General features: G+C 33.5%; 1 protein-coding gene across 1 annotated transcript in view; it reads left to right on the top strand.

Moving 5' to 3' along the window:
- Positions 1-14356: 14356 nt before the first annotated feature.
- LOC146994940 (zinc finger protein 341-like) overlaps positions 14357-23856 on the top strand; it is a 47794-nt gene continuing 38294 nt past the window's right edge. Inside the window, exons 1-2 of the mRNA XM_085824868.1 lie at positions 14357-14416; positions 14708-14800. Of these exons, the coding sequence (XP_085680994.1) occupies positions 14386-14416; positions 14708-14800 (124 nt within the window). The 5' untranslated portion in view covers positions 14357-14385. The remainder of the gene's footprint in view (positions 14417-14707; positions 14801-23856) is intronic.

Genomic DNA, 23856 nt, shown 5'->3' with positions numbered 1-23856 from the left:
TGGAATGCAGCAAAAGCAGCGACGAGCTGTCTAAATTGTTCTTCGATCGCTCTAGTGATTAGCATTCAATCCCACTGTTGCCACCAAAAAGTGTTGCGTGCGTACGGTTTCGTAATATATCGAATGAACAAGTCTGATAAAAGTTAATAAAATTTATTCTTATCACAAGAAATAAAACAAAATGCGGAAATTTTTCCTAACAGATATTCGTACAATATCACACAGTAGTTATATTTTAAACTACTAAAACGTTAAATAGAACACAATTCAAAGCGCAGTGAAAACTAGTCCGCTCAACAAAATTTACCACAGCTAAGTAAACAACAACTAATAAACAACTGAACTGAGATGTTTTTCTCCGGTTTTTTAAAGCTTTTTGATCGTGAAGGAGAACATTCTGGTAATTTTTGTTTCTGAAAAGCAAAAGAGTAGAATTACAGTTACAGCTAACACACAATTGCATTTATTCAATTTAAATATAAATTACGAGATATCTATTTATTGCATGCGCGAGCTCCTGTATTTTTACTTTTTCAACGTAGTTTTTCTCTTCTTTCTCGCTTTCTTTTTAGGCGTAGCTTCTCGTCACGCGCTGCATTGCACGGGGAAATAAAGCAATGTTAATTACAATTCCACTAAAAATAGCCAACTAAGTACAAAATCCGTAACAATAGTACCTAATGTGTAATAGTTTCGCATTTATAAGCATGCAGTCTCCTCATACGCTTGTTCCGCAAGAAATCGTAATAATTCCTGTCAGAATATTTTTATAGTGTCAGCATTGTCTCGGAATTGAAGTCCCAGAGTTTGAAATTTCAGTTAAAAATTTTCTTTCAAGTATAGTTTTAAGAGAAATATGGAGTAAATTTGAAAATTGCGAAAATAAAAGCTAATTAAAATTGACGATTACAATTTGCTTAAGGTATTTATTATTTGACAAAAAGAAATATTCTCTATCAGATGTAAAAGAAATTTGGAAGGATAACCCTAGTTTTACAAATTAATTAATTTCAATAAAGTTAGTTTTGCTGTCATGTACGCATAAATTCCGTGAAGAATTAAATAATTATCTCTTCCGCAAATGATTTCATTTTTTGCAGCTAAAGTTAACCTGAAAAAATGCATTTCTGCTAGGTGTAATTTTCATACAAATTATGGTGGCGCCATCTGTCTCTAGTCTAAGAAATTACGTAATTGTTGAAGGTTTAGTTACGACTAAGTACACTCAAACCTGTTGTTGTGCGGTGGATAGGAACCGCATAAAAGAAAAGGCATAAAAAAATGCACAAAATTTCACGAGTAGCTATAAAACATAGTTTGCGCAACACAATTAAAAGTTTTTTTTTTTTTTTTTTTTCTAATATGCGCTGAATAGGGACCTCATAAAAAAAGTCACACGTAGAAAATAACTCAAAAACCTTATGAAATAACTAGAAATTGCTTTCTTAAACGAAATCAAAACACAAAGCTTGGCAGCTAATTCGAATCTCGCCAAACCTTTTAGAATCTGATTTAGAAAATACATATGCGAACATTTTAAATATTTTATTTACACATGTACTTATTTACAAAACTTTTCAAAATGTATAACCATTATCCTTCATAGTCTAGCAATACTCGAATGACGGTTTACTTGAGGTGGTGAATGAAATTAAATAGTTAGTTGTTTTATTAGACAGCAAATTTAAATGAAAAAAAATCTAATTTCTAATAAAATTCGAGAAATTTCAGCATTGACTGAATCGAATTGCACTCAACAGTTTTGGTGTTAAATCAAAAACCAGTGCAATTATTTATAAACAAAGTATTGTTCCCTTCACTTCATATGGCTGTAGAGCTTAGAGACTGTCCGTGAAAAAAAAAGATTAATTATAACAACAGCGAGTTATCAGAGGTTACCGGACTATTAATTATAATGCTGTCTTTGATCTTACCGGCTTTCTTGCAAAGCGTAGACTACAAGGATTCTTCTGTAATATATAGAATACAAGGATAGCCTTACCAACTGCACCAGCTCTCATTTTGAAAGTCTGCTGTTCTAATCTGCACTTCTTCATTCATATGTAAGACACTCAATATAAATTTTGGATAGTATGGATGAAATTTCATTCTCAGTTAGGAAAACTGATGACTCAAAGTTGGTTTTGCTTATGCTTGTGTGATCTGTGAGAATGGTATTGAAACTGATCACCACCAGTTCCGTATTAGAAATGAATGCACTGTTTATATTTCTGAAATATTATATATTAGTTTTACAGTTAAGTAGATGGTTAGCCAGGATAGACTGATTCTGTTACTTAATCCGCACTAATTCTCTCCCTTCTCAGAAGTCCCTAACAAGTATCTTCTCATGTAATGGCATTATTGCTAATATACAGCAGTTCCTCTGGGTTTTACTGGAGTTCTCTGGATTTACACTTGTTCGTGAGCACGCGGGGATATATGGAAATGAGAGAGCAATTGGATTGCCAAAATTGCAACTAAAAAAAACATTAATGTTGATGCAAATATTTCAAAATTTTACTTTTAAAAAAATTTTAAAGATAAAATGATTGAGGAATGGAATTAAGAATATATTACTTCTGATAAAGGAGATATTAGAAAAATGTTCTTTCCAGCTATCTTTGAAAGAATGAAAAGTAAGGACTTATTGTTAACTCAAAGAGGCGCGTGCACAGAAGGACTATTAGTCTCGAAATGGCATTTTGCGTCAAATCACTGTAAACGGCTGTATCACTTTTCAAATTGTTGCCACCTCCCTGTGTTCTATTTAAAGCAATTAAATAATGAAGAATCTGCATGAATGTACGTACATTTCTCGCATTGTTAAAAAACAATGATCCCAAAAGCCATCAAATTTTGAATAACGTAGTTCTCCACCCGAATATGGGCACCTGGAAGCCCGAATCTTGAATTTCGAGTTTGTTTTATTACGTATCTCCTGGGTTTTTTTTTTTTTTTTTTTTTTTTTTTTTTTTTTTTTTTTTACGAATTTTTGGTTAAGAAGCTCAACGATTTCAAAGCGAGCAACGGCAACACATTTTACAGAATTAAATATTTCTATCTCCAAAGCGCGAGACTGTCTACCGGAAATTCTAAAGATATGCTTTATCTTAATATTTTTATCCCAAAGGGATGCTAGGCCAAATGCTGTCGAAACTTGTGTGTAAGTTTAAATGAAAAAAACGCCCAGATGAGCGGAATATGAAATCTAAAAGCCTTCATATTTCTTTTTGTATGTTTTCTTTTTTTTTTTTTTTTTTCCTTCAATTTCTTTTTCCAATTTTAACGTTACATAATTTTTGTTTCAAGCTTGGGAGGTTTAATGTTTATCCTGAACTGTTTAAGCTGACGTCTTCCAATTTTGATCTCAGCGTTCAGCAAAGTGTCTTCCACTTTCTTTTTGGTTGACGTTGCCTTGACCAAGCCAAAAAAATTCTTTAAAATACAGCTTGAAATTAACTGAAATTAATTGGCCACCGAAATAATAGTAATTTGTTTCTCTGCTTCTAATGACCTTGCTTTTAATGACTTTGTTGAGTCTCATTTTAAATACAGTAAATGATTTTTCTCTGTACTTGTCTTTTAGTTTCTTTTTTTTTTTTTTTTCTTTTTTTTTTTTTTAATATCATATAAGTTTGATTTATTCTCATTATTTAAATGTTTTTAGGAAAACAAATATTACCTCGTGCACCACAAATTATTACACAAAGCTTACAAATATGTGCGTTAAAAAAAAAGAAAAGTCATATGAACTTTAAGTAACACAATTAACTCAGAGAGCTTTGACGAACAGGAACACACACAAAAAAGAAAAATAATGTACAAAGAAAATCATTTAAAATAAACATCAAAATAAACATCGATAAAGTCATTAAACGTATGGCAGGCCAAGGGTAAAGAAATAAAATCATGACATTTCGGTGGTCAATTAAAAATTCCAATTAATTGTAGTCTACATTGTAGTGATTTTCTTGTATAATTAAACAAAGGGCAGTCAAAAAGTAGGCGAAAGCTGAACGCGGAGATCGATCAAAATAATCCAAACTGGAAGACGTCAGCTTAAAATTGTTCAAGATAAACATTAAACTTGCCATGCCCAGACAGAAGTTGCGTAACGTTAAAATTGAGCAGTAAATTTTTATTTTTCAATCTTTCAAAGATAGTCGGAAGGATTGGATTATCCAGTTATGGCAAAGCACACGAGGGCTATCTGCCTAAAGGGAGGGATGCCTTCGTGGAGGACTTTCTAAGGGAAACTGGCTCGTATACACGTTACACATGGGGGAAACCACGAAAACGCCCATGCAGCCAGCCCGTTCGCGGAATTCGAACCTAACTACCAGTGTTCAGCGACTTTACCGTTCGGCCGCTGGTGGGCAGATAGTAGGAAGGAACTTTCTTGTAATAGCTGCCGTTGTTGATTTTCCGATGATAATCCTATGTGTTATATCTGACTTCGAATCTAAAATTTTCTGAAGAACACAAAAACCTTGTCTAAAACTTAAAGGTTTATTTAACTGGAACTTCAACACTGATGAAAACTTAACATCACAAACAAAAACTTAACATCTTGGGTGGAAAACTTCAAAGTGCTTTAAAGTAACAGCTATGCCGGCACGGTGAAGAACACTTTCCCTTAAAAGACAGAATTCATCTAGCCCTTTCGGCGTATATCTCCATTCCGCTGAATTCAGACATCCGCTCCTACGTGTTTTGGACTTAAACGGCCAGGCTGGAACTGGAATAGTACTGGATCAGGACCGGAACTGGACTGGAACAAGACGGGAACCGGAACAGGACTGGATCCGCAACAAGACGGGAACCGGAACAGGGCGGAAACCGGAATCTCTCATCCCCTGGCTTCTCCCCGGACAGGTCTATTCTGGCTCAAACTAAAAGGAACTGCGGTGCCACCAAGGAAAGCACCTCCTTTTATTGCCGGCGGTTGCCGTTACTACAGGCGACTTATGCAAATATTTAACATCCTTCCACCTAAGGGGAAAAAAAAAAAAAGAAAAAAAAAGTGAACTTTCACATCAAAGTAAAACAATGCCAAAGAGCCTTAATATGCCAGTCTGTCCGGCGGAGTTACAGTTCTACCAGATCGTGTTACAGACCTGACAGATTTATCATCTATGTTGAGTTTAAGTTCAGACAAAAAATCTTGTTTTTCATTCTGCAGCTTCACGGGTACATCATTTTGCGCTACCTCTAAAGGATACAGAGTTCGAACTGCTCTAAGCAAAATTCCATTTCGGGTCTTTACTCTTGCAAGCCGATTTATTCCATCAGGTCCTGGAAGTAGTTCTATGACACGACCAAGTTGCCAAAAAAGTCTTTTGTCACTAGTACCGATCAAAACAATATCATCTAATTTAATAGTAACTTTCCTTTCAGCTCTTTTATGCGAAACCTTGAGAATCCCCAAATATTCTTTACGAAATCTATTTTTAAATGCTTCTCGTACAGTTTGAATATACTGAAATCTTCTTTGTAAATTACTTGATTTAATACCGTATTTTATATCCCGCAAACTACTAGTTCTAATTTCTTTTAAAAAGTCGGCAGGAGTTAAAGCTTTAAATTCAGGATCGGAAGGAATTACTGTCAACGGTCGGTCATTAAGAATCGCTTCACAGTCACACAGTATCGTGTACATTTCTTCATAATTTAAACAAGCATGTTTAAGAACTTTTTTAAGGACTTGCTTCATCATTCCGATCAGACGTTCCCACCAACCACCCCACCATGGAGCACCAGGGGGAATAAATTTCCATGTTATCCGCTCATAGGCTGCCTGCCGATTAATTTGTTCAAAATCTATTAATTTAAATGCATTTGAAGCTCCTACAAAATTAGTTCCATTATCACTGTACACACTTGTGGGTTTACCTCTTCGTGACACGAACCGATGAAAAGCCTGAAGAAACACTTCTGTAGATAGAGAAGTCAGCAACTCCAAATGGACCGCTCTATAAACGGCGCATGTAAAAACACAGATCCATGCCTTTTCTTTGTTTCTCAACAATAAAGGACCACAAAGGTCTATACCCGTTACCTGAAATACTGCTGAATCATTTACTCGCTTTATTGGCGGTGGGGCTGATATGTGGTCAACAGGTGCAGCAGAATATCTCTTGCAAGTAATGCATTTACTCAAAACAGAACGCACCGTTCTTCTGCCAGATAACAACCAAAACCTTTCCCTTAAGGTATTCAGTATATATTGTACACCTGCATGTCTTTTCTTTTTATGTTCTTCCATAATTAAATTCCTAACTAATGGATGTTCTCCTGGTAATATTATAGGTGTTCTAAACTCTAACGTGTCATCTCTTCGAAACGCACCAGTTTTAATTCTTAGAATTCCCGCATCATAAAATGGACTAAGAGTTCGTAAGCGTGCGTCTTCTATATCCTGAAACGATTCCGATTGAATCAAGCGAATAACAACCTTTTCTGCAAAATCAATTTCATCAACAGTGAGTTCACCTTTCCTTTTTTTCTTATTTCTGCAATTAAAGAAAAATCGTTGAATCCAACCAACAACTCTAACTGTTTTTCGATAGCTAGAAAATCGCTCACCCAAACTAAACCTTTCAGTAGACACTAGAGATGAAACCACTGCCTTTTTTTTCTCGCTGGCTATTTCCGCTTCATCAGTTATAAATTCGGCACTCGGCCAATTTTCTTGCGATTTTAAAAGCCAGCTCGGACCCTCCCACCATTTTGACCGGGAGAGTTGGCGAACTGAACACCCTCTCTACTTGGAAGATCTGCAGGGTTAAGGTGACCAGGTATATGCCTCCAATCCTCCACACGTGTCAAAAGCCTTATTTCCTGTACTCTATTTTCTACAAATGTCCCCCATTGTTCTTCCCTTTTTATCCATGCAAGGACAGTAGTTGAATCTGTCCAGAAAAATATACTTCTGGCCTCAAAGTCTTTTAGAACGTCTGCAGCAAGACGAGATGCAATAGTTGCTGCTAACAATTCTAATCTTACAATAGTAGTTTCCTTTTTACCACAAGGGGAAATTCTAGACCTAGCCTGAAGCAACTGGACTTTAACTGATTCAGGTTCTTCTACACGAATAAAAACTACTGCCGCATACGCTGCTTGACTGGCGTCACAAAAAACATGGATTGAACACTGTTTTGGCTGATATCGTATCCACCTTGGAATTTTAATGTTTTTCAAAAGAAAATGTCCTTTACCCATTTCAAAAATTTACTTTTAATTTCGGTGTTAACTTCTTCGTCCCATTTTACTTTTGTTTCCCATGTACGCTGTAATAACATCTTAGGTAATATAAGGACTGGACATGTTATACCGATGGGATCAAATACTTTATGGGCTATTGCCAAAATACTTCTTTTCGTAACTTTCTCGAAACAAAGATTTTGTAAATTAGCAACATTTATTTGAAGAGTATCGCCTTGTCTTTCCCATAACAAACCTAATACATTCGCAATAGATTCTGTTTCTAAACTACAGTCGGTATATTCCCAACCCCGTAATTCAAATTTTCGTTCTGCCATAACATCTGAAGATACTTTCATGAAGCACTGTAATTCATCTTCACTTCCAACACTTGTTACACAGTTATCAACATAGAAACTATTCATTAATTTAACAATAATGTTGGAAGGATATTTTTCATCTGCATCATTTTTCTCCAAAATTGAATTTAGGTGATATTGAATAACAGCTCCAAGTAAAAATGGACTACTAGTTACACCAAATACGACTCGACAATGACGAAAATGCTTCAAGCCATCTTCACCCTTTATCCAAAGAAATCGGAGGAAGTTTCTGTCACTAGAATTCAGGGCAATTTGTAGAAAGGCCTTACGAATATCAGAAATCACCCCTATTTTTTCTTGGCGAAATCTATTTAAGATTGTAGGAATAAATGAAATAAGGTTTAATCCCTTTTCAAGACAATCGTTGAGACTCGGAGAACCCTTTACTTTAGACGAAGCGTCAAATACTGGCCGTAACTTCGTAGTACTATGTTCCTTAACAACATGTCTATGTGGCAAATAATGATGGGGTAAATCTAATTCATTTACGGGTACTTCCTCTATTATGCCCTCTTTGAGCCATTCTTGGAATATATTTTCATACTCTTGGCGAAGATTATCTATTTCAAGTTGCCTAATCGTACCGTGCAACCTTTTAAGCGATAACTCAAAATTATACGACAGGGGAGGGTGCCCTTCCAACCAAGGCAAAGACACTACAAAGCGGTCATCTTCTATTTTTACAGTATCAAGAAAATGTTGCCTGGTAGCCTCATACAATTCCAATTTAGTCTTTTGTTCGGATGGGTCCGTAATACCAAGCGAGTCGATGGCCCATAAATCAGAAATACAAGCCTCTTTATTCAACATTGATGTAACTAAGAATGTTGAACCTTCACTATTCAACTCCCCGGTTTTTCCCATAACCGTCCATCCTAACTTTGTTTCAATAGCTACAAGACCGTTTGAAATTTGTTTACGATTCCCCGTTAATAATCGTCCTGCAACATCGGCTCCTATTAAAATTTCTATGGGTCCTTCTAAACGATCTGTTAAACTTATTCCACAGTCAGCAAGCTCTTTAAGCCATATTCCTTGTCCAATAGAAGGTATACTATTACAAATAACAGGCTGACTTAACGCATCAAAATTACAACTGTACGAGCCAGACATATTAGATAAATGAATTTTGTAAACTTTATGTTCACACAAACTGGTCGTCGTACCGCCAAATAATGCGTGGCTAAGGTATTCCTTTACCGTATACCTGTAACCCATATCTTGAGCTGCGCTTTGCAGAATATACGACCTTTGAGAACCAGTATCAATTATAGCTCGAGCCGAACGAGATTTTTTATCTCCTTTAATTATTACTCTTATTGTTTGCAGCAAAACTTTAGACCTTGAAGAAATGTTGGCGAGTGTTTCAGCCTGATTTGGAGGCTGTTCCGTTGCCCTTGTCTCACTCATTTGTGAATGGCCCTTACATAGAAAAATATGATGCCTTTTGCCGCATGTAAAACAAACTGTTTTTAATCTACACCTCCTGACAGAATGTCCAGATTTCAAACACAGATAACAAGAGCGTGTCCGTTGGACCAAAACTTCTCTTTCTGACAACGATAAGTTACGCGCCTGAAAACATTCCGCAGAACCATGATTTATACTGGAACAAAATATGCAGCCTTTTCTAGCTTCATTAGAAGAAGTAAACAGTTCAGCTGCCGTAGGTTTTAAGCGAGGTTCTCTTATCTTTAAACCAGAATTCCCTTTCTTATTACCGTGAGCCAATCGATCGAAAACATTGAAAGATTTAGCTGCTAAAGAAATTCTTTCCTCACTTTCAACTTCACCGCGCAAGAAACATAAAAGGCGCTCAAGGTCAGATTCCCTTTCTCTTAACTCGGCGTTTTCGCCGGTTAAACTTTCTGATCCTTTACGCGAAAACCTAAGTCTCTCCCAGGTTTTTAAGACTTCATTCGGCAATGCTGATTCTACCAATGGATATAATATCGCGCAATATTTGCCTCTATTTATTCCCAATATCTCCAAGGCTCTTAGATTAAATTCGAGTTCATCGTATAGTTTCCGCAAAGAGTGTGTACCTTGTTTTTGAATAACAAGGGTTACCAAATCACGAATATAAATCTCCGTTAATAATTCTTTGTTACCAAAACGCGTCTGCAATGCTTCGATTGCGCTCTTGTAACTATCGCCAGTTGGCGGAAAGCTTTTAACTATTTCCTTTGCAGGAGAATTCTTCTCCATAGCCTGTGCTAAATAAGCAAATTTATCATTATTATCTAATGTAGGATCTTTATCAATCTTTTGGAATTGCCCCCAAAATCCTAGCCATTTCTTCACGTTGCCGTCAAAGATAGGCAATTTAATCTTCGGATAATGTAACATTTTATTCTGAACAAAGGACGGAACAATTAAAGTTACATTCGGGGTTCCAGAAGTAAGATCTTTTACTTTACTTTCCAGAAGTCTCCACCTATCAAAATATAATTCAGATTCATCTATTTCTTTAATAAGTAAAGTCTCATCTGTAATTTCTTTAAACATTAATTCTCGTATTTTCATTTCAGTATCAAACAAAACTTTAGCTTTCTCGGAAATAACTTTTATTTTAATTAATTTTTCTTCCTGATTAAATTTAGTTTCTTCATTGTCAAATTCATTACAAGCTTTACTGAATAGTCTTCTATAGAGTTCTTGCTAATTTTAAAGCTTCCATGATTCAAAAATAAAAAAAGTCGCTTACCTTGCAGATAATATCCTGTCGCTTGACGCCAAATGTTGATTTTCCGATGATAATCCTATGTGTTATATCTGACTTCGAATCTAAAATTTTCTGAAGAACACAAAAACCTTGTCTAAAACTTAAAGGTTTATTTAACTGGAACTTCAACACTGATGAAAACTTAACATCACAAACAAAAACTTAACATCTTGGGTGGAAAACTTCAAAGTGCTTTAAAGTAACAGCTATGCCGGCACGGTGAAGAACACTTTCCCTTAAAAGACAGAATCCATCTAGCCCTTTCGGCGTATATCTACATTCCGCTGAATTCAGACATCCGCTCCTACGTGTTTTGGACTTAAACGGCCAGGCTGGAACTGGAATAGTACTGGATCAGGACCGGAACTGGACTGGAACAAGACGGGAACCGGAACAGGACTGGATCCGCAACAAGACGGGAACCGGAACAGGGCGGAAACCGGAATCTCTCATCCCCTGGCTTCTCCCCGGGCAGGTCTATTCTGGCTCAAACTAAAAGGAACTGCGGTGCCACCAAGGAAAGCACCTCCTTTTATTGCCGGCGGTTGCCGTTACTACAGGCGACTTATGGAAATATTTAACAGCCGTATCAGAAACTATATAATCATATTTCCATTGTTCAATCATTTTATTTTTGAATTTTTTTAAATACGCTTTTTGAATATTTACTTTAACATTAATATCTTTTTTACTTGCATTCTCAGCAAGATCTCTCATTTCAAGCTCATTCAATTCTCAGCAAAATCTCAGCAATCAGCTTTCTCGTTTCCATAAATCCCGGTATGACCACGAACAAATGTGAAAAACACTGAAATACCCTTCTCCAGTAGATCCCCGAGAGACTGTTATATATTGTACTATGTTGACAGAATTGTTTAATTTAATCATTGTATAAGCATTCATATGTATTTCTATATGCTATTTATATTTTATTGTATTTTTCTATATGAAATGCACTTTATACTGCATGGCTTATGTGTTGCATGCCTCATAAGAATAACTGTACTCAATATATATACTAAGACTATTCATGATATTATATAATGAGCATGGTACTATGTATATGTACTACTGTAAAATAATATCTCGTTGTACAACAATTTGTGATGAATCTTATGTAGCAAAATGTATATTTGCAAAGATGACTCTTTAACACATTTTAATATTGTGACTCTGTAAATTTTGATTTTAGGAATCAATAAATGCCGCGATTCTACAGGTCAGGCAATATTCCGATTGGTTTTACCTTAGGACGGAAGCTTGGTCTGTAGTGTAGTAGTAGTAAACAGGGGGGAATTCTTTAAGAAGAATAGCGTCGAGTGTCTCCTCCATGAAAGATGTAAAATTGCCAGTTGGAAGTTGAAGGCCCAAGATAAAGTTTTTTTAATACCATAATTGTAGATTTTGTATGATATCTGAAAGAAAATTTAAGTTTGATGTATCATTACAAGTTGATGTGCTTTTCTTTACTTACATTTTTGAATCTCGTGTGAAACTTTGTGGTGCATCAGAAGATTTATTTTAATAAGTAAAAAAAAAAAAAAAAAAAGAATACCTTCCTAAGCTTTTTCTTAACTGGTAGTCATTCACCGTATTATAATCTTCTCATTTTATTCTATCTGCAGCATCTCAGAACAAAATATTAAATTAATTTTCAGTTCTTTCTTTAATGGAACCTTACTTTATAGCTTTCCAGAACTTTAAAAAATTTGGTTGCATCTTAAATTCTATTGCTTCTTAGTATATGGGGAGGGAACAAATCAAAGAACAAATTTACAGCTACCGTATATGACATAGAATTTTATTAACTTTTCAAAATTTGTAAACCTGGCAACAATCTTGCATATTCCATACAGAAATTTATGACATTTTTACAAGTATTTCAGGAACAATGCAGGGTCTTAATTTATTACATATTAAAACTATCTTTAGAAATTAAGAAATATAATGCTCATCTTGCATTCATCGTACAGAAATACAAAATTATATTAAAAAAAATAGCGTACAAAAGTTCTTAATGAATAATAGTTCAATCTGAAATAGTCGAAACTGCAAAGTGCAATTTAGCGGAAGGGAAGCCTTTCAAAAGCTGACAAATAAAAAACTTTTTCAGTAATTCAATTCGATTTCTAGGTCTTAAAATCCAGTTAAATAATAAGACTGAAACCAGTACACTAATATACTTTACGTACTTTTTTTTTCATGAAGCCTTAGTCTGTTTTGTAATCCGTAATTTCTTATATTGAATATTCCTTGTTTGCATTTGCTATAGGTTGGTAGCAGAGTCGATTAACTCTCGATTGTTAACTTGCAGTTCTTACTCTTTATACGTTTTTATAAGATCAAAAGTGCAAAAATCCGTGGATGATACATCAGGACATTTAGTAGGGAATGAGTGAAGAGTATGGCCTTGATACAAGTTTCTTGTTCTATTTTTTCCAGGAAATTAACAGTGGAGTTTTACCTGCGGCTGCTTGTCTTGTCTTGATGCAATTCTACTGATGGATGGCACTGTATATGAAAAGAAGGTGTTTTATATTTAAAAACTGGTATAAATATGTTCCTGATAATACGTGGAGTTAACCTTAACAATTTTCTGCGCTCTCTTTAATTTTTATTTGTCGTTATTTCAAAATCCAGCAACAATCATAAATCCCTTTGAAAACCTTTCTTTAGATCCTTTTAACCATGTTCTAAGATTTTTTTTTCTTTTCTTTGGTGATAATAAACGGATTTCTTTATATTGCAGTCATTTAAATAAACCCAAGATTCATCTATTTTAACAACCTTTTACCATTTTCGGTCGAATAATTGTTTCTCATAGAGAATTCTGCAGCGCGTTTTGCTTTCGGCGGTATGTCGAGGAGAGAGACGAGGGAGAGATTATGTTTTTCGCCTTTTCAAGATTCCAATCAGCATTAATCACTTTGCTTACAGTTCACACTGAGCATTTTAATGATCATACTACTGTCCTTTGATTTCAAAGATTTTCTTTTAACACCTTCCTTTCTTACCTTTGCAAAATTCGAAGCATTCCGTTTTTTCATTGGATATGTATTTTGAACAATTTTTCTTCTTGAAGCCAAACATTAACGTTTTTCTTTTTCCTTTCTTATCGACAACATTATCTATTTTTTCTTTAGATACCGAAAAATCACGGCTTTCACAGTAATTTTCGAAAATTATTCGTTTCGATAAGAGCACAAACATAGCCTTCCGTCAATTGCTTCTTTAAGAGCACCATTTCGCATAAAAACAAAATTGTCAAATAGCAAACGATAATTTCCACTTTCAAAAATATAGTTGCAGTTTAGAAAAAATTTTCCAAGCAGGCGATTTTTATAGCAAAGTAAAATCGTCTAAAAAATGTGCGAAAAGCCACTGCACTGCTTAATTAAAGATTGGTTTCGCCTTTGACCGTTGATCATTATAATACTTAAGCAGTTAGCCTCTGCCGGCTTACTTCCAACTCTAGTTGGTAGGTACTCTAAGGCAGCTGAAAGTAATTTTGTAATAAGCGCTAATTAACGCCGCCACAGAAGCGCAAATTAGATACATGTTTGAGCTGGTGAGAAATGATTCAATAACAGGCAGGATTGGGAAAATTACTGTTCTGTGTCACCATCTTGTGATGAATGAAATGGTGAGTAGTAATGAAATAGAAATTTAAAACACTGCATAGGAACAGAGGGAAAGAAAATAAAGCGAAAACGTGATATAGGTGAATACCCATAAAATACGTAACAAAAATAAGAAAGGAAAAATAATAATGCAAAGTTATATATTTCACGATCTTTGTATTTCCTGCTTTGCCATGTAGGCAGGATAAAAGGAAAAATCAAAACCAAAAGTAAAACCAAATGTTGTGAATTTACTAAAAGGAAATTTAAACAAGTGGAATTTTGGTAAATTAGCAAGTAAAGACTAGAATTAAAATAAAAGTCAATAAAGTAGAAAACCAATTTTTTTAGAAAACCAAAGTAATTTAAAAACTCGTTTTTTTCTTTCTGTTGTGAAAAATGTGAAAGTAAATAGAAAACAACTCAACTCCATTCAAAATCAAAATTAAAGATGGCGCAGCTTTTGTTTGAGTCTGTGCCTGGTGAGATTTTAAAAGGGTTTTCTGATTTGTTTATCATTGCTGTAATTTTTCTGTTGATGAAGATTTGTTCATATATAAACGTTACGTCAAAATGTATTTTTATTCAGGAATTTCCGTGTTGGATTTATCAACAATTTCCTAAAAACACAGCATTTTAATTGTGCATTTCGATCTTGATTATAATTTCTTCTTATTTTAATAATTATTTTATGAGTCTTCTAGCATGTGTAATTCTACATTTGTATGTGTATTTTTATTTTGTTTGAAAATATTTTTTTAATTAAATTTCAGCTACTGTATCGGGAATTTCATCATCAGATAATCAGACTGTTTTGACTGTTCATAGTATGTTGGATCCGCAATTGATTGCACAATCTGAAACAGGTATTTCTACAGGAATTAAATCGAATATTCATCCCCATGCTCTTAAGATAATATTTTACAAATGTAATACTTATTTAAAGCTTTATACAAATGAATTTTGCAGTTGTCAGTAGTCATTCAGGCATGATTAATTTTTACACATTTCTACTTCATTGCTAATGAATTCATGAACAGAATAATATTTGATGACATATTTAGTTTTTTTAAAATTCCTATAGATAATTGTTTTGTGTCGGAAGATTATAACCAAAGAAGTACCATATAAATCTTGTAGTTAATAAGCATCTGTAAAATATTCAAGATCACTTTATAGTTTTCATTTTATGCACACATATCAATTAGCTTTAAATATAAAATTTTGGTTTAATCCTAGTATACAGTATCCACTGGATTTGTCGACATTATTAATGAGCTGTAAACGCGACATTTATTACGAGCAGTGAACGGGTCATTTTGATGTTGGCGACAGTTTTAAAAATCGCACCAAGGTGGTACTGTATGCTAGGATTTTACCAAATTTGTATTTATAAGCAATTAAGGAGCATTACCACTGAGAACCTGGTAAACGTAAACACTGCCGAAAATGGAGATAAGATTTCAAAGCTAATTACCCCTTGAATTTTCTGTTTGGAGGTAGCAACCATTTCTCCTTTGTCCTCCGTGCTTTCTTTAATTGTTGTTCTTAATATGCTTTAGTATAACAGTAATTATTATTATCTTCATCTTTGCACCGATATCATTGTAGTTTATACTCCACTTATAATTATTTTGTCTGATTTCTATGCTATCTTTTCTGAAAGTGAAGATACCAAAAACTGGTCTTTACAAAGAAAATCTAGCAAATCATTTTGTCGTATACAGTTTCAGTGTAAAATTAAATTCATGGTCAAGATCCATTATGGAAATTTAAAATGCTGTTAAAGAGTATGCTTCATAACAACTTTTTCAAGAAATCCATCTTTTTTATGCTTTCCAACGTATTTTCCCATTAGCAACATTATTTTCCCAATGTACACAGTGATATATTTTCCCCGGTAAAAATATATTTGTGGGTGCCCCTTGGCAATTTTTCCTGGTACATGGACTCCAAGTTTGTGCAATTATTTGTTTGACTTGTTATTTTGGCTTTGTGTAGTGCCGCTATACAAATTTAAAATAACAAGTCAACGAATTGCACGTGCTCGGTGTCCATGTATACATTGACCTATTTTCACTTAAAAAAATATCAAAGAATTGCACAAACTAGAAAATAGATATTGTGCACTTGCTTGAGTTTGTCCATGTATACATCGATCTATATTCACTTAAAAAGTCAAAGGAGCAGCCAACAAAAAATATAGATAATCTTAATAAACTACATTTTAAATCAAACAATGAAATAACATAAAAAAAGAAATTCAATTTAGCACTACACAAAGGAAATGTCCACTTAACTTTGTCTTCAGTCAAACAAAATTCCTTAACAACATCCACAAACTTCCTAAAATTTTCTGAATACTGGCATTGCCACATAAATTCACAAAAATAAGAGTAAACTGAAATCTGTATACTGGCATCGCCACATAAAATCACAAAAATAAGATTAAAAATTATCCTCCAACTTTCGACCATACACATTTCTTTCCTGCACTTGTAATGGCTAATAAATAAGCCTTTCATTTACACACCAGTCGATTAATGCTTTTTTTCCTTTCATTCCAAATCGAACAGAAATTTCAAATTTATCTTACCACATTTAGCCATTTTATCGTGTAAACCACAAAATAACAATGTACTTATCCAAAATCCAACACGTAAACAAGCCTTTCCAAATCTTTTCCTATCATTCAAATTCACCGCAATCACGTAACCAGTTAATGTCATTATAGGCTTTCCATAGCATGCAACTCAGGTTACCATAAACGAAACAACAACTTGGTGATAATCCAAAGAGCACCCTTAAATCTACTGTGGTCATTTTCCCTTCAGAAAATGCTTTAGAATTGCACATCTGTCGAAAGAGATGTACTACATGCTTAATTGTCGGAGCGCAAGATAGCTGGGAAGCCAAGGAACTAATTCCTATAATTTATGTACTTTAAACAGATTCTCACACTACCAGATGGGAAAAGAAACGTCCATCCATTTGCAAACAGGGGTCATTGGTTTATTTAATGTTTTGTTTTTTAAATATTAGATGGAACACGAGCAAGCCAAAAGAATACATATAAAAAATAGGTTAGAGACATTTCCAGTAAATAATAAAAGAAAGACTGCTAGTGTGTACTAAAAGGAATCAAATTTTTAGCATGTTTCTCAACAGCTCTCGGTGAACTGTTAATAATGAACTGCCATTCCATTTTTGCCGGAGCACTGATCATTCATTCAGTAAAGTGAATCGATTCCGGAATGGATCGTCAATTTGTAGTTTAGGGATGCATGCGGCCCACAGGTCTTGAGTTTGACATGTCTGCTTTGTGCAATTACATGATCGTATAATTTTTAAATTTCATTTTATTTGTGATTTCATCTTTACAACACCCATGCTTTGTGGTTCACAAAAGTTATTTTCTTAGTCATAATTTTGTAAATAAAGCAGATATTTTAAATCTGTAAAATTTTATCAGACTTTAAAAAATTTCTTTGAAATGGTTGAATGTTTTGACTTGGTGTCATATTTTTGAAGTAGCCTCAAGTGCTCAAAATGTGTTATGTATAATTATAGGATGTTATATCAAGGTATACTTCAAAAGTGAGAGTTGACAAAGTTAGTATCTGGGTGTATATTTATCTGCCAAAGTTAGTGCCATTTATTCAAAAAGTGGCAGTTTTCGGATAACCGGCTCTTGGCGATTTGTTGACATGTCTGAAGAGAGTGCATATGTGCCAGATTATGATAACCCTGATAAGCGTTTTGCAACCCACACAGGGAATTGTCCTGAAGGACCAAAAGGGATATTAGTAAAAGTATATTTTAGGGTACCCCTTTTCGATTTTTGGTGATATATGGATACCAAGTTTGTGCAATTCTTTAACTTGTTATTTTGGCTTCCACTACACAAAGCCCAAAATAACAAGACAAAGAATTGCACAAACTCGGTATCCATGTACACATCGACCTTTTTTCACTTATAAAAAAACACTTAAGAAAACATCCCAGAATTGCACAAAAATGCTCAAAATCTTGACTTTGCCCATGTACACATCAATCTATTTTCACTTGAAAAAAATCAGAGAACTTTACAAACTAGGCTTTGCACACTCCCTTTGTCCATGTACACATTGAACTATATTCACTTAAAAGGTCAGAGGAGCTGCCAACAAAAAAATATATAATCTGAATAAACTACATTTTAAATCAAACAGTGAAATAACATAAAAAAGGAAATTCATCATAGCACTACACAAAGGAAATATCTGCTTATCCTTATTTATGAATTTATGCATCTTCAGTCAAACACAATTTCTTGTCAGCATCCAAACACTTCCTAAAATTATCTGAACTAGAATCTGTATACTGGTGTCGAAACATAAATTCACAAAAATAAGAGTAAAAAATATCCTCCGTTTGAAAGTATCCGATATTCAACCATACATATTTCCTTCCTCCAAACAGGACACTTAATAATGGTAAACCTTCATTTATACTCCAGTCTTTTAACGCATTTCCCCCTTTTGTTCCAAATCATACAGAAACTTCAAATTAATCTTACCACATGCAGGCAATTTACCATGTAAACCACAAAATAACAATGTACTAATCCATCACACACAAGCCCTTACCCAAAATCTGACACACGCTTTCCAAATTTTTTTCCACGATTCAAATTCACCACAATCATTTACGTCACAATACTACTAATAATTCAACTACTCAGGTTGTCGTAAATGAGACAACAATTTTGCGATAATACAAGGGGTATCCTAAAGTCAACTCTAACTGGGATATTTTCTGTTTACATAGATTTATAGAATGTTACAGTAAGATAAAATAAAAGTTAGAAAATCGCAAATCATTATCGGTGAAAAAAAAGCTCTATTCTATTTGTTCTACCTTTCCTAGTCTATTACCTTTTGTAAAATAAGATAGCTACATGACAAAAAAAAAACCTCAAATCCTTATCGGGAGTTAATGGCAGTTGAAAAAATGAAGCTCTGTGATATTTATGTTAGCTCTCCTAGTCTCTTTATTTTTACCTTTTGTAAAATAAAATAGCTGCATGACGTTTCCTACCTCAAATGCTAATTTTATGTAGGGAGGAAGGGCCATATATAGGATATATATTTTTAAAATTTAAACTTTTTGTTTGAAATTTGTTAAGTTTTCCAATATCCAATAAGGTAAAATACAACTTTTTATTTAAGCCTAATGTTAAAATATATTAGAGAATGTACAGGTGATACTTGATTATTAAAATGGCCACCATAACAAAATAAGCTGATTGAATTGCCAAATTTGTAACACATGCAACTTTAAAATATTGCAATGCTCTGTCTGCTTTAATAAGGAACTAACATACAGTGCATATGCAGCAATGTTTAGATTTTCAGTTATAACTTTATTTTCTCTGTTTTAATTATGAGTTGAGGAATGCTTCAGCATAAGGTATCCCAACTTATATAATCTTGGAAGATACGCAGCTGCTTATTTTATTTCACACATTTATACTTGTAGTTAATTTGTATTTAAAACTGTGAATAATTCATAAACAGCTGATGAACAAAACCTGTCTCTATACATAAGAATACATAAAATAAGCAGCATCAAAGTCTAATAATTTATGCTAATTGCTCTAAAACCCCATACCTTTCTTCAAAACAGCACTTCATTTATTAAATGTGTTAGCAGACAATGCAGTTGTTCTATATTTTTATACACAGTGCTGTTACTTTCATTCTTTGGTTCAAAAAAGTGAATGGAATTATATATTCTGAAAATTAGTTCACAGCAATACTTAATCTTTTATTTGTATGCAATTAAATTTTCATTATTTAAATTTAACTTAGCTTTATACGAATGAGAAAATTTGTTAAATTCTTATGAAATGTATATAATATAAAATTGTAATCTTAATCATATATAATATGAAAACCACATTCTTTATTATACAGTCAAAAGTCGTTAATCCGGACTCGTCGGGACTTCGGCGATTCCGGATTATAGATCATCAGTTTAAATCTGGTAAGATGGCATGCAGAAATTATAAAATTAAAAATATGAAACCGTAATTTATGAAATAAAGAGCAGTTATGATCTAAAGGGTATCAAAATTTACAAAAAGAAAAAGCTAAATATTTATTTGTTTACTTTATTAAACATTTCTTTCAATGCGAGTTGTTTAATTTGCTTCGTTTCATGTGATAATACTTTCTCTTTAATTCTATTAAACAGACATTATTTCTTGTTTAGTTACAAAGTTCCGCTGTTCAAGTCCTATAATTGCTGTGTCGAGAATACCGACTAATTTGTCAATCGAAATTTTTTCGTTTTCAATAACTTCTGAGTCATTTTCTTCACTATCGGAAGCGAATTATAATGACGAGGAACTTGATTTAAATCATATCAAAGACTGAGTACATCGAGTTGAAATACTACATTTAGTAAAGAATTATAAGCCAAATAAAATAAAAACATCTGCCCTGAAAATAAGGATAGTGCTGACAGATCAACTTCCAATTCATTGCGCGCTGCCGCTGCATTAAAGATAAACAAAGTTTAGATAAACAAACGTTAAAGTTTAGATAAACAAAGGATATGTCTTTATCCATTTTTTGCAGCAATTCCACTTTTTGTTTAATAGACTTTGAAACATACTTTCGCTTTGTAGATCCTTTACATGTTAGTAAATATATATCGGAAATTCTATTTGACATAATAGGAAGTTCAAGCTTACTTTTATAAAATTGCTCTAACAGTCTGCAAAAAATAATAAGCCGGAACCAATTCGAAGATTAAGGAACAACGCAATCTGCAACATTAACTGAAATAGATAATTAGATAATTTTAGTCTGTTACCGTCCGTTATACATTAAACGCGCATGCGTAAACGTATTATGCGCATGCGCACATGTATATTCGCAGCCGTAAAGGTCTTGTGCGCACACGTAAATGCCTATGCGCATGCGTGAACGCGACGCATGCGCAGAAAGTTTTTAGCTTTGAGGTCTGGATTATAGATCATTCCAGATTATGGGTGTCCAAATTAATGACTTTTGACTGTATATATTTTAAAACAAGTGCTTTTTTAGCCACTGATTCTTTTTAACTAAAATTCATATGTATTGTTTTGTAATGCAAAATAAATAGGTATTCTGTTATCAGGACCAGATTCAGAATTATGTTTATATGCATGTATGGGTGGGATGTATTTATGTGAATATGTATGTACGTGTGTGCATACATGCATATATATACATATACACATGCATACATATGAACATTTCTGAATCTGATCCCAGTAACAAAAGAGTACCAATAAATAACATCCTGACTACTGGGAGTCTGATGTCAGAACTTTCATTAGTTGCACCTATTGTTATATTCATATTAATATTTTTTATCTATAATTAAGTGACATTACAACAGGTTCACATAGCACATCATTTATTACAAACCAACATCAACTGACAATTACTTCACTTCAATTCGACCAGCAACTAGTGTGTTGCCACATATATGTAACATCTTCCCTTTTTGGAAGAGTCATAGGAATCAATGCATTACATAATTATCATATTTGGAAAGTTGATATACATTATGACCACTTCTTGTCTTATATACACAATCATGATTAATATTATTGCTATTATCTTGATGGTGAGGATCATTATGTATTTTTGGATATTCACTGCTTATATTTTCCTCATTCTCATTACATAGATCATAATAGTGTAATGTCACTAAATTCTTCTGATTTTTAGTTTTTCTTAAATGGAATTTATTCTGTTTAATTACCCTATTATCTTTTGTTCTAATCCAATATAATCTAGGAGTTGAATGCTTTTATAAAACTATAGCAGGCTCCCATTTATTTTCCCATCTCCACATTACCTTTTCCCCAGGAATAAATCCAGGTCTTTCCCTTGCATGCTTATCATAATAGATTTTAGCCTGTTTCTGCTTACTCCTCACCTTTTCTCTATATTGATCTTTTACAGTTGGTCGCAATCTGTTTGTGTAATTGGTAATTATGTTCTTAAATTCCTACTTAATAACATTTGACTTGGTGATAAATTTATACCTAAAATTGGAGTATTTATATATTCCAGTAAAGCCTCATTTAATTTCTCCAATCCTGCTTTTCTAAATAAACTCTTAGCTATACCTACCAACTTCTCTGCAAATCCATTAGATTTAGGATATCGAGGACTGCTAGTGCTTATTTCAAATCCCCAATCCCTTGCAAAACTCTTCATTTTCCAACTATTAAATGGTACATTATCACAAATTAAAGTTTTGGGTATTCCATGTGTTGCAAATATCGATTTCAATTTACTAGTAACTTCCACTGCACTTTTATTTTTTAGAGGAATTATGTCTACCCATTTAGTTAAGTAACAGTCTATTACTAGATAACTTTTCCCCACATACTCACAGATATCAGCACCAACCTTTTCATAAGGTAAATTGGGAATTTCGTGAGAAACAAGAGGTTCTTTTACTGTTTGAGGCCTGAACCTATCACAAATTAGGCATTTAGAAATCATATTTTCAATGTCACTGTTGATTCCTGGCAAAAATAGTACTTGTCGAGACCTAGCTTTGGATTTCTCAACCCCACGGTGAGCCTAGTGTAATAATGTTAACATACATTTCCTTAATGCAACAGGTACTATTATTAAAAAAAAATTAAATCTTGTTCAACACTCAACTCATTTTTAAATTAAAAATAAGATCTTGCTTCTTTAGGAACTTTATTGACACTCAAAGACCATCCATTTTGCCAATATTCTTTTGCTAACATTAACCCTTCACCTTCTAAGTAGCTTTCTGAAGTTCCCTTTTCTTACTCTCAGACATTTGCAATTGTTTTGTTAGTGTATGAACAATCTCTGCCATATATATGTTATCATTTGTGTGTGTATCAATAAAAAAGCATATTTTTTTCCTGCATTACTTAAACTAGACAAAAAAGCAATTGGTTGCCCATTCTGCAATAAGCAGCAACCTAACCCATCTTTAGAACTATCTGCCTGTATAGTGATAGGTTTATTGCTATCAAATATTCCTAACACAGGTGCATTGCAAATTAATTTTTTTAATTCCATGAATGCTTTAGAATGTAGCTGTAACCACTGTCATTCTACTTTGTTTTTCAAAAGTTCCCTTAATATGGCTGTTTTCTCTGGAAAATGTGGTACAAATTTCCTCAAATAATTACACATTCCCAACACACGCTGTAATTCATGCGTATTCTGAAGTTCCTGTAACTCAGTAATGGCTTCAGGTCGCATGCCTGATACATTAAATAAATGGCCTAAATATTTAACCTCACTAACCCTATATTGAAGTTTTTGCTTGTTGAATTTAATATTAAGTTTTCTTTTAGCTCTGTTAATGACCTCTGTTAAAATTTTATCATGTTCTTGTATGGGGCTAGCGGTAATGAGGATGTCATCAAAATAGATCAATACTCCTGTATTTCTGAAAAATTTCAGGTGCACAGGAAATACCCATTGGAAACCTTAAGAATTTATAGCATCCAAATGGTATGCTAAAAGTACAAAGATCACTGCTCTCCCTATCTAATGCTATTTGAAAAACCCATCCTTTAAGTCCAAAACAGAGTAAATTGATTTATTACATAGCTTTGGTAAAATCTTCTCAATCGTTGAAATCAACGCATGTTCTCTTTTTATAGCTTTGTTGAGTAAGATCTTGAGGATGGAGACATATTCTTAAAGATCCATTAGCTTTTTCAATTATTACTAGATTGCTAACCCAGTTTAAAGGTTGATCAACTTTTGCAATAATGCCCTGTCTTTCTAATTCATTTGATTTTAATTTAGGTTTTAAACTAAGTGGTACTCTACATGGTGGTCTCACTACAGGAGCTATCTGATCATTTACTATGATT

Source organism: Stegodyphus dumicola, chromosome 10 (assembly GCF_044657685.1).
Source record: "Stegodyphus dumicola isolate Sdum_Otavi_A_Nest chromosome 10, ASM4465768v1".
Taxonomy (NCBI): Eukaryota; Metazoa; Arthropoda; class Arachnida; order Araneae; family Eresidae; genus Stegodyphus; species Stegodyphus dumicola.
The sequence above is the reverse complement of the archived record's forward strand: the minus strand, read 5'-3'. Positions and strand labels throughout refer to the sequence as shown.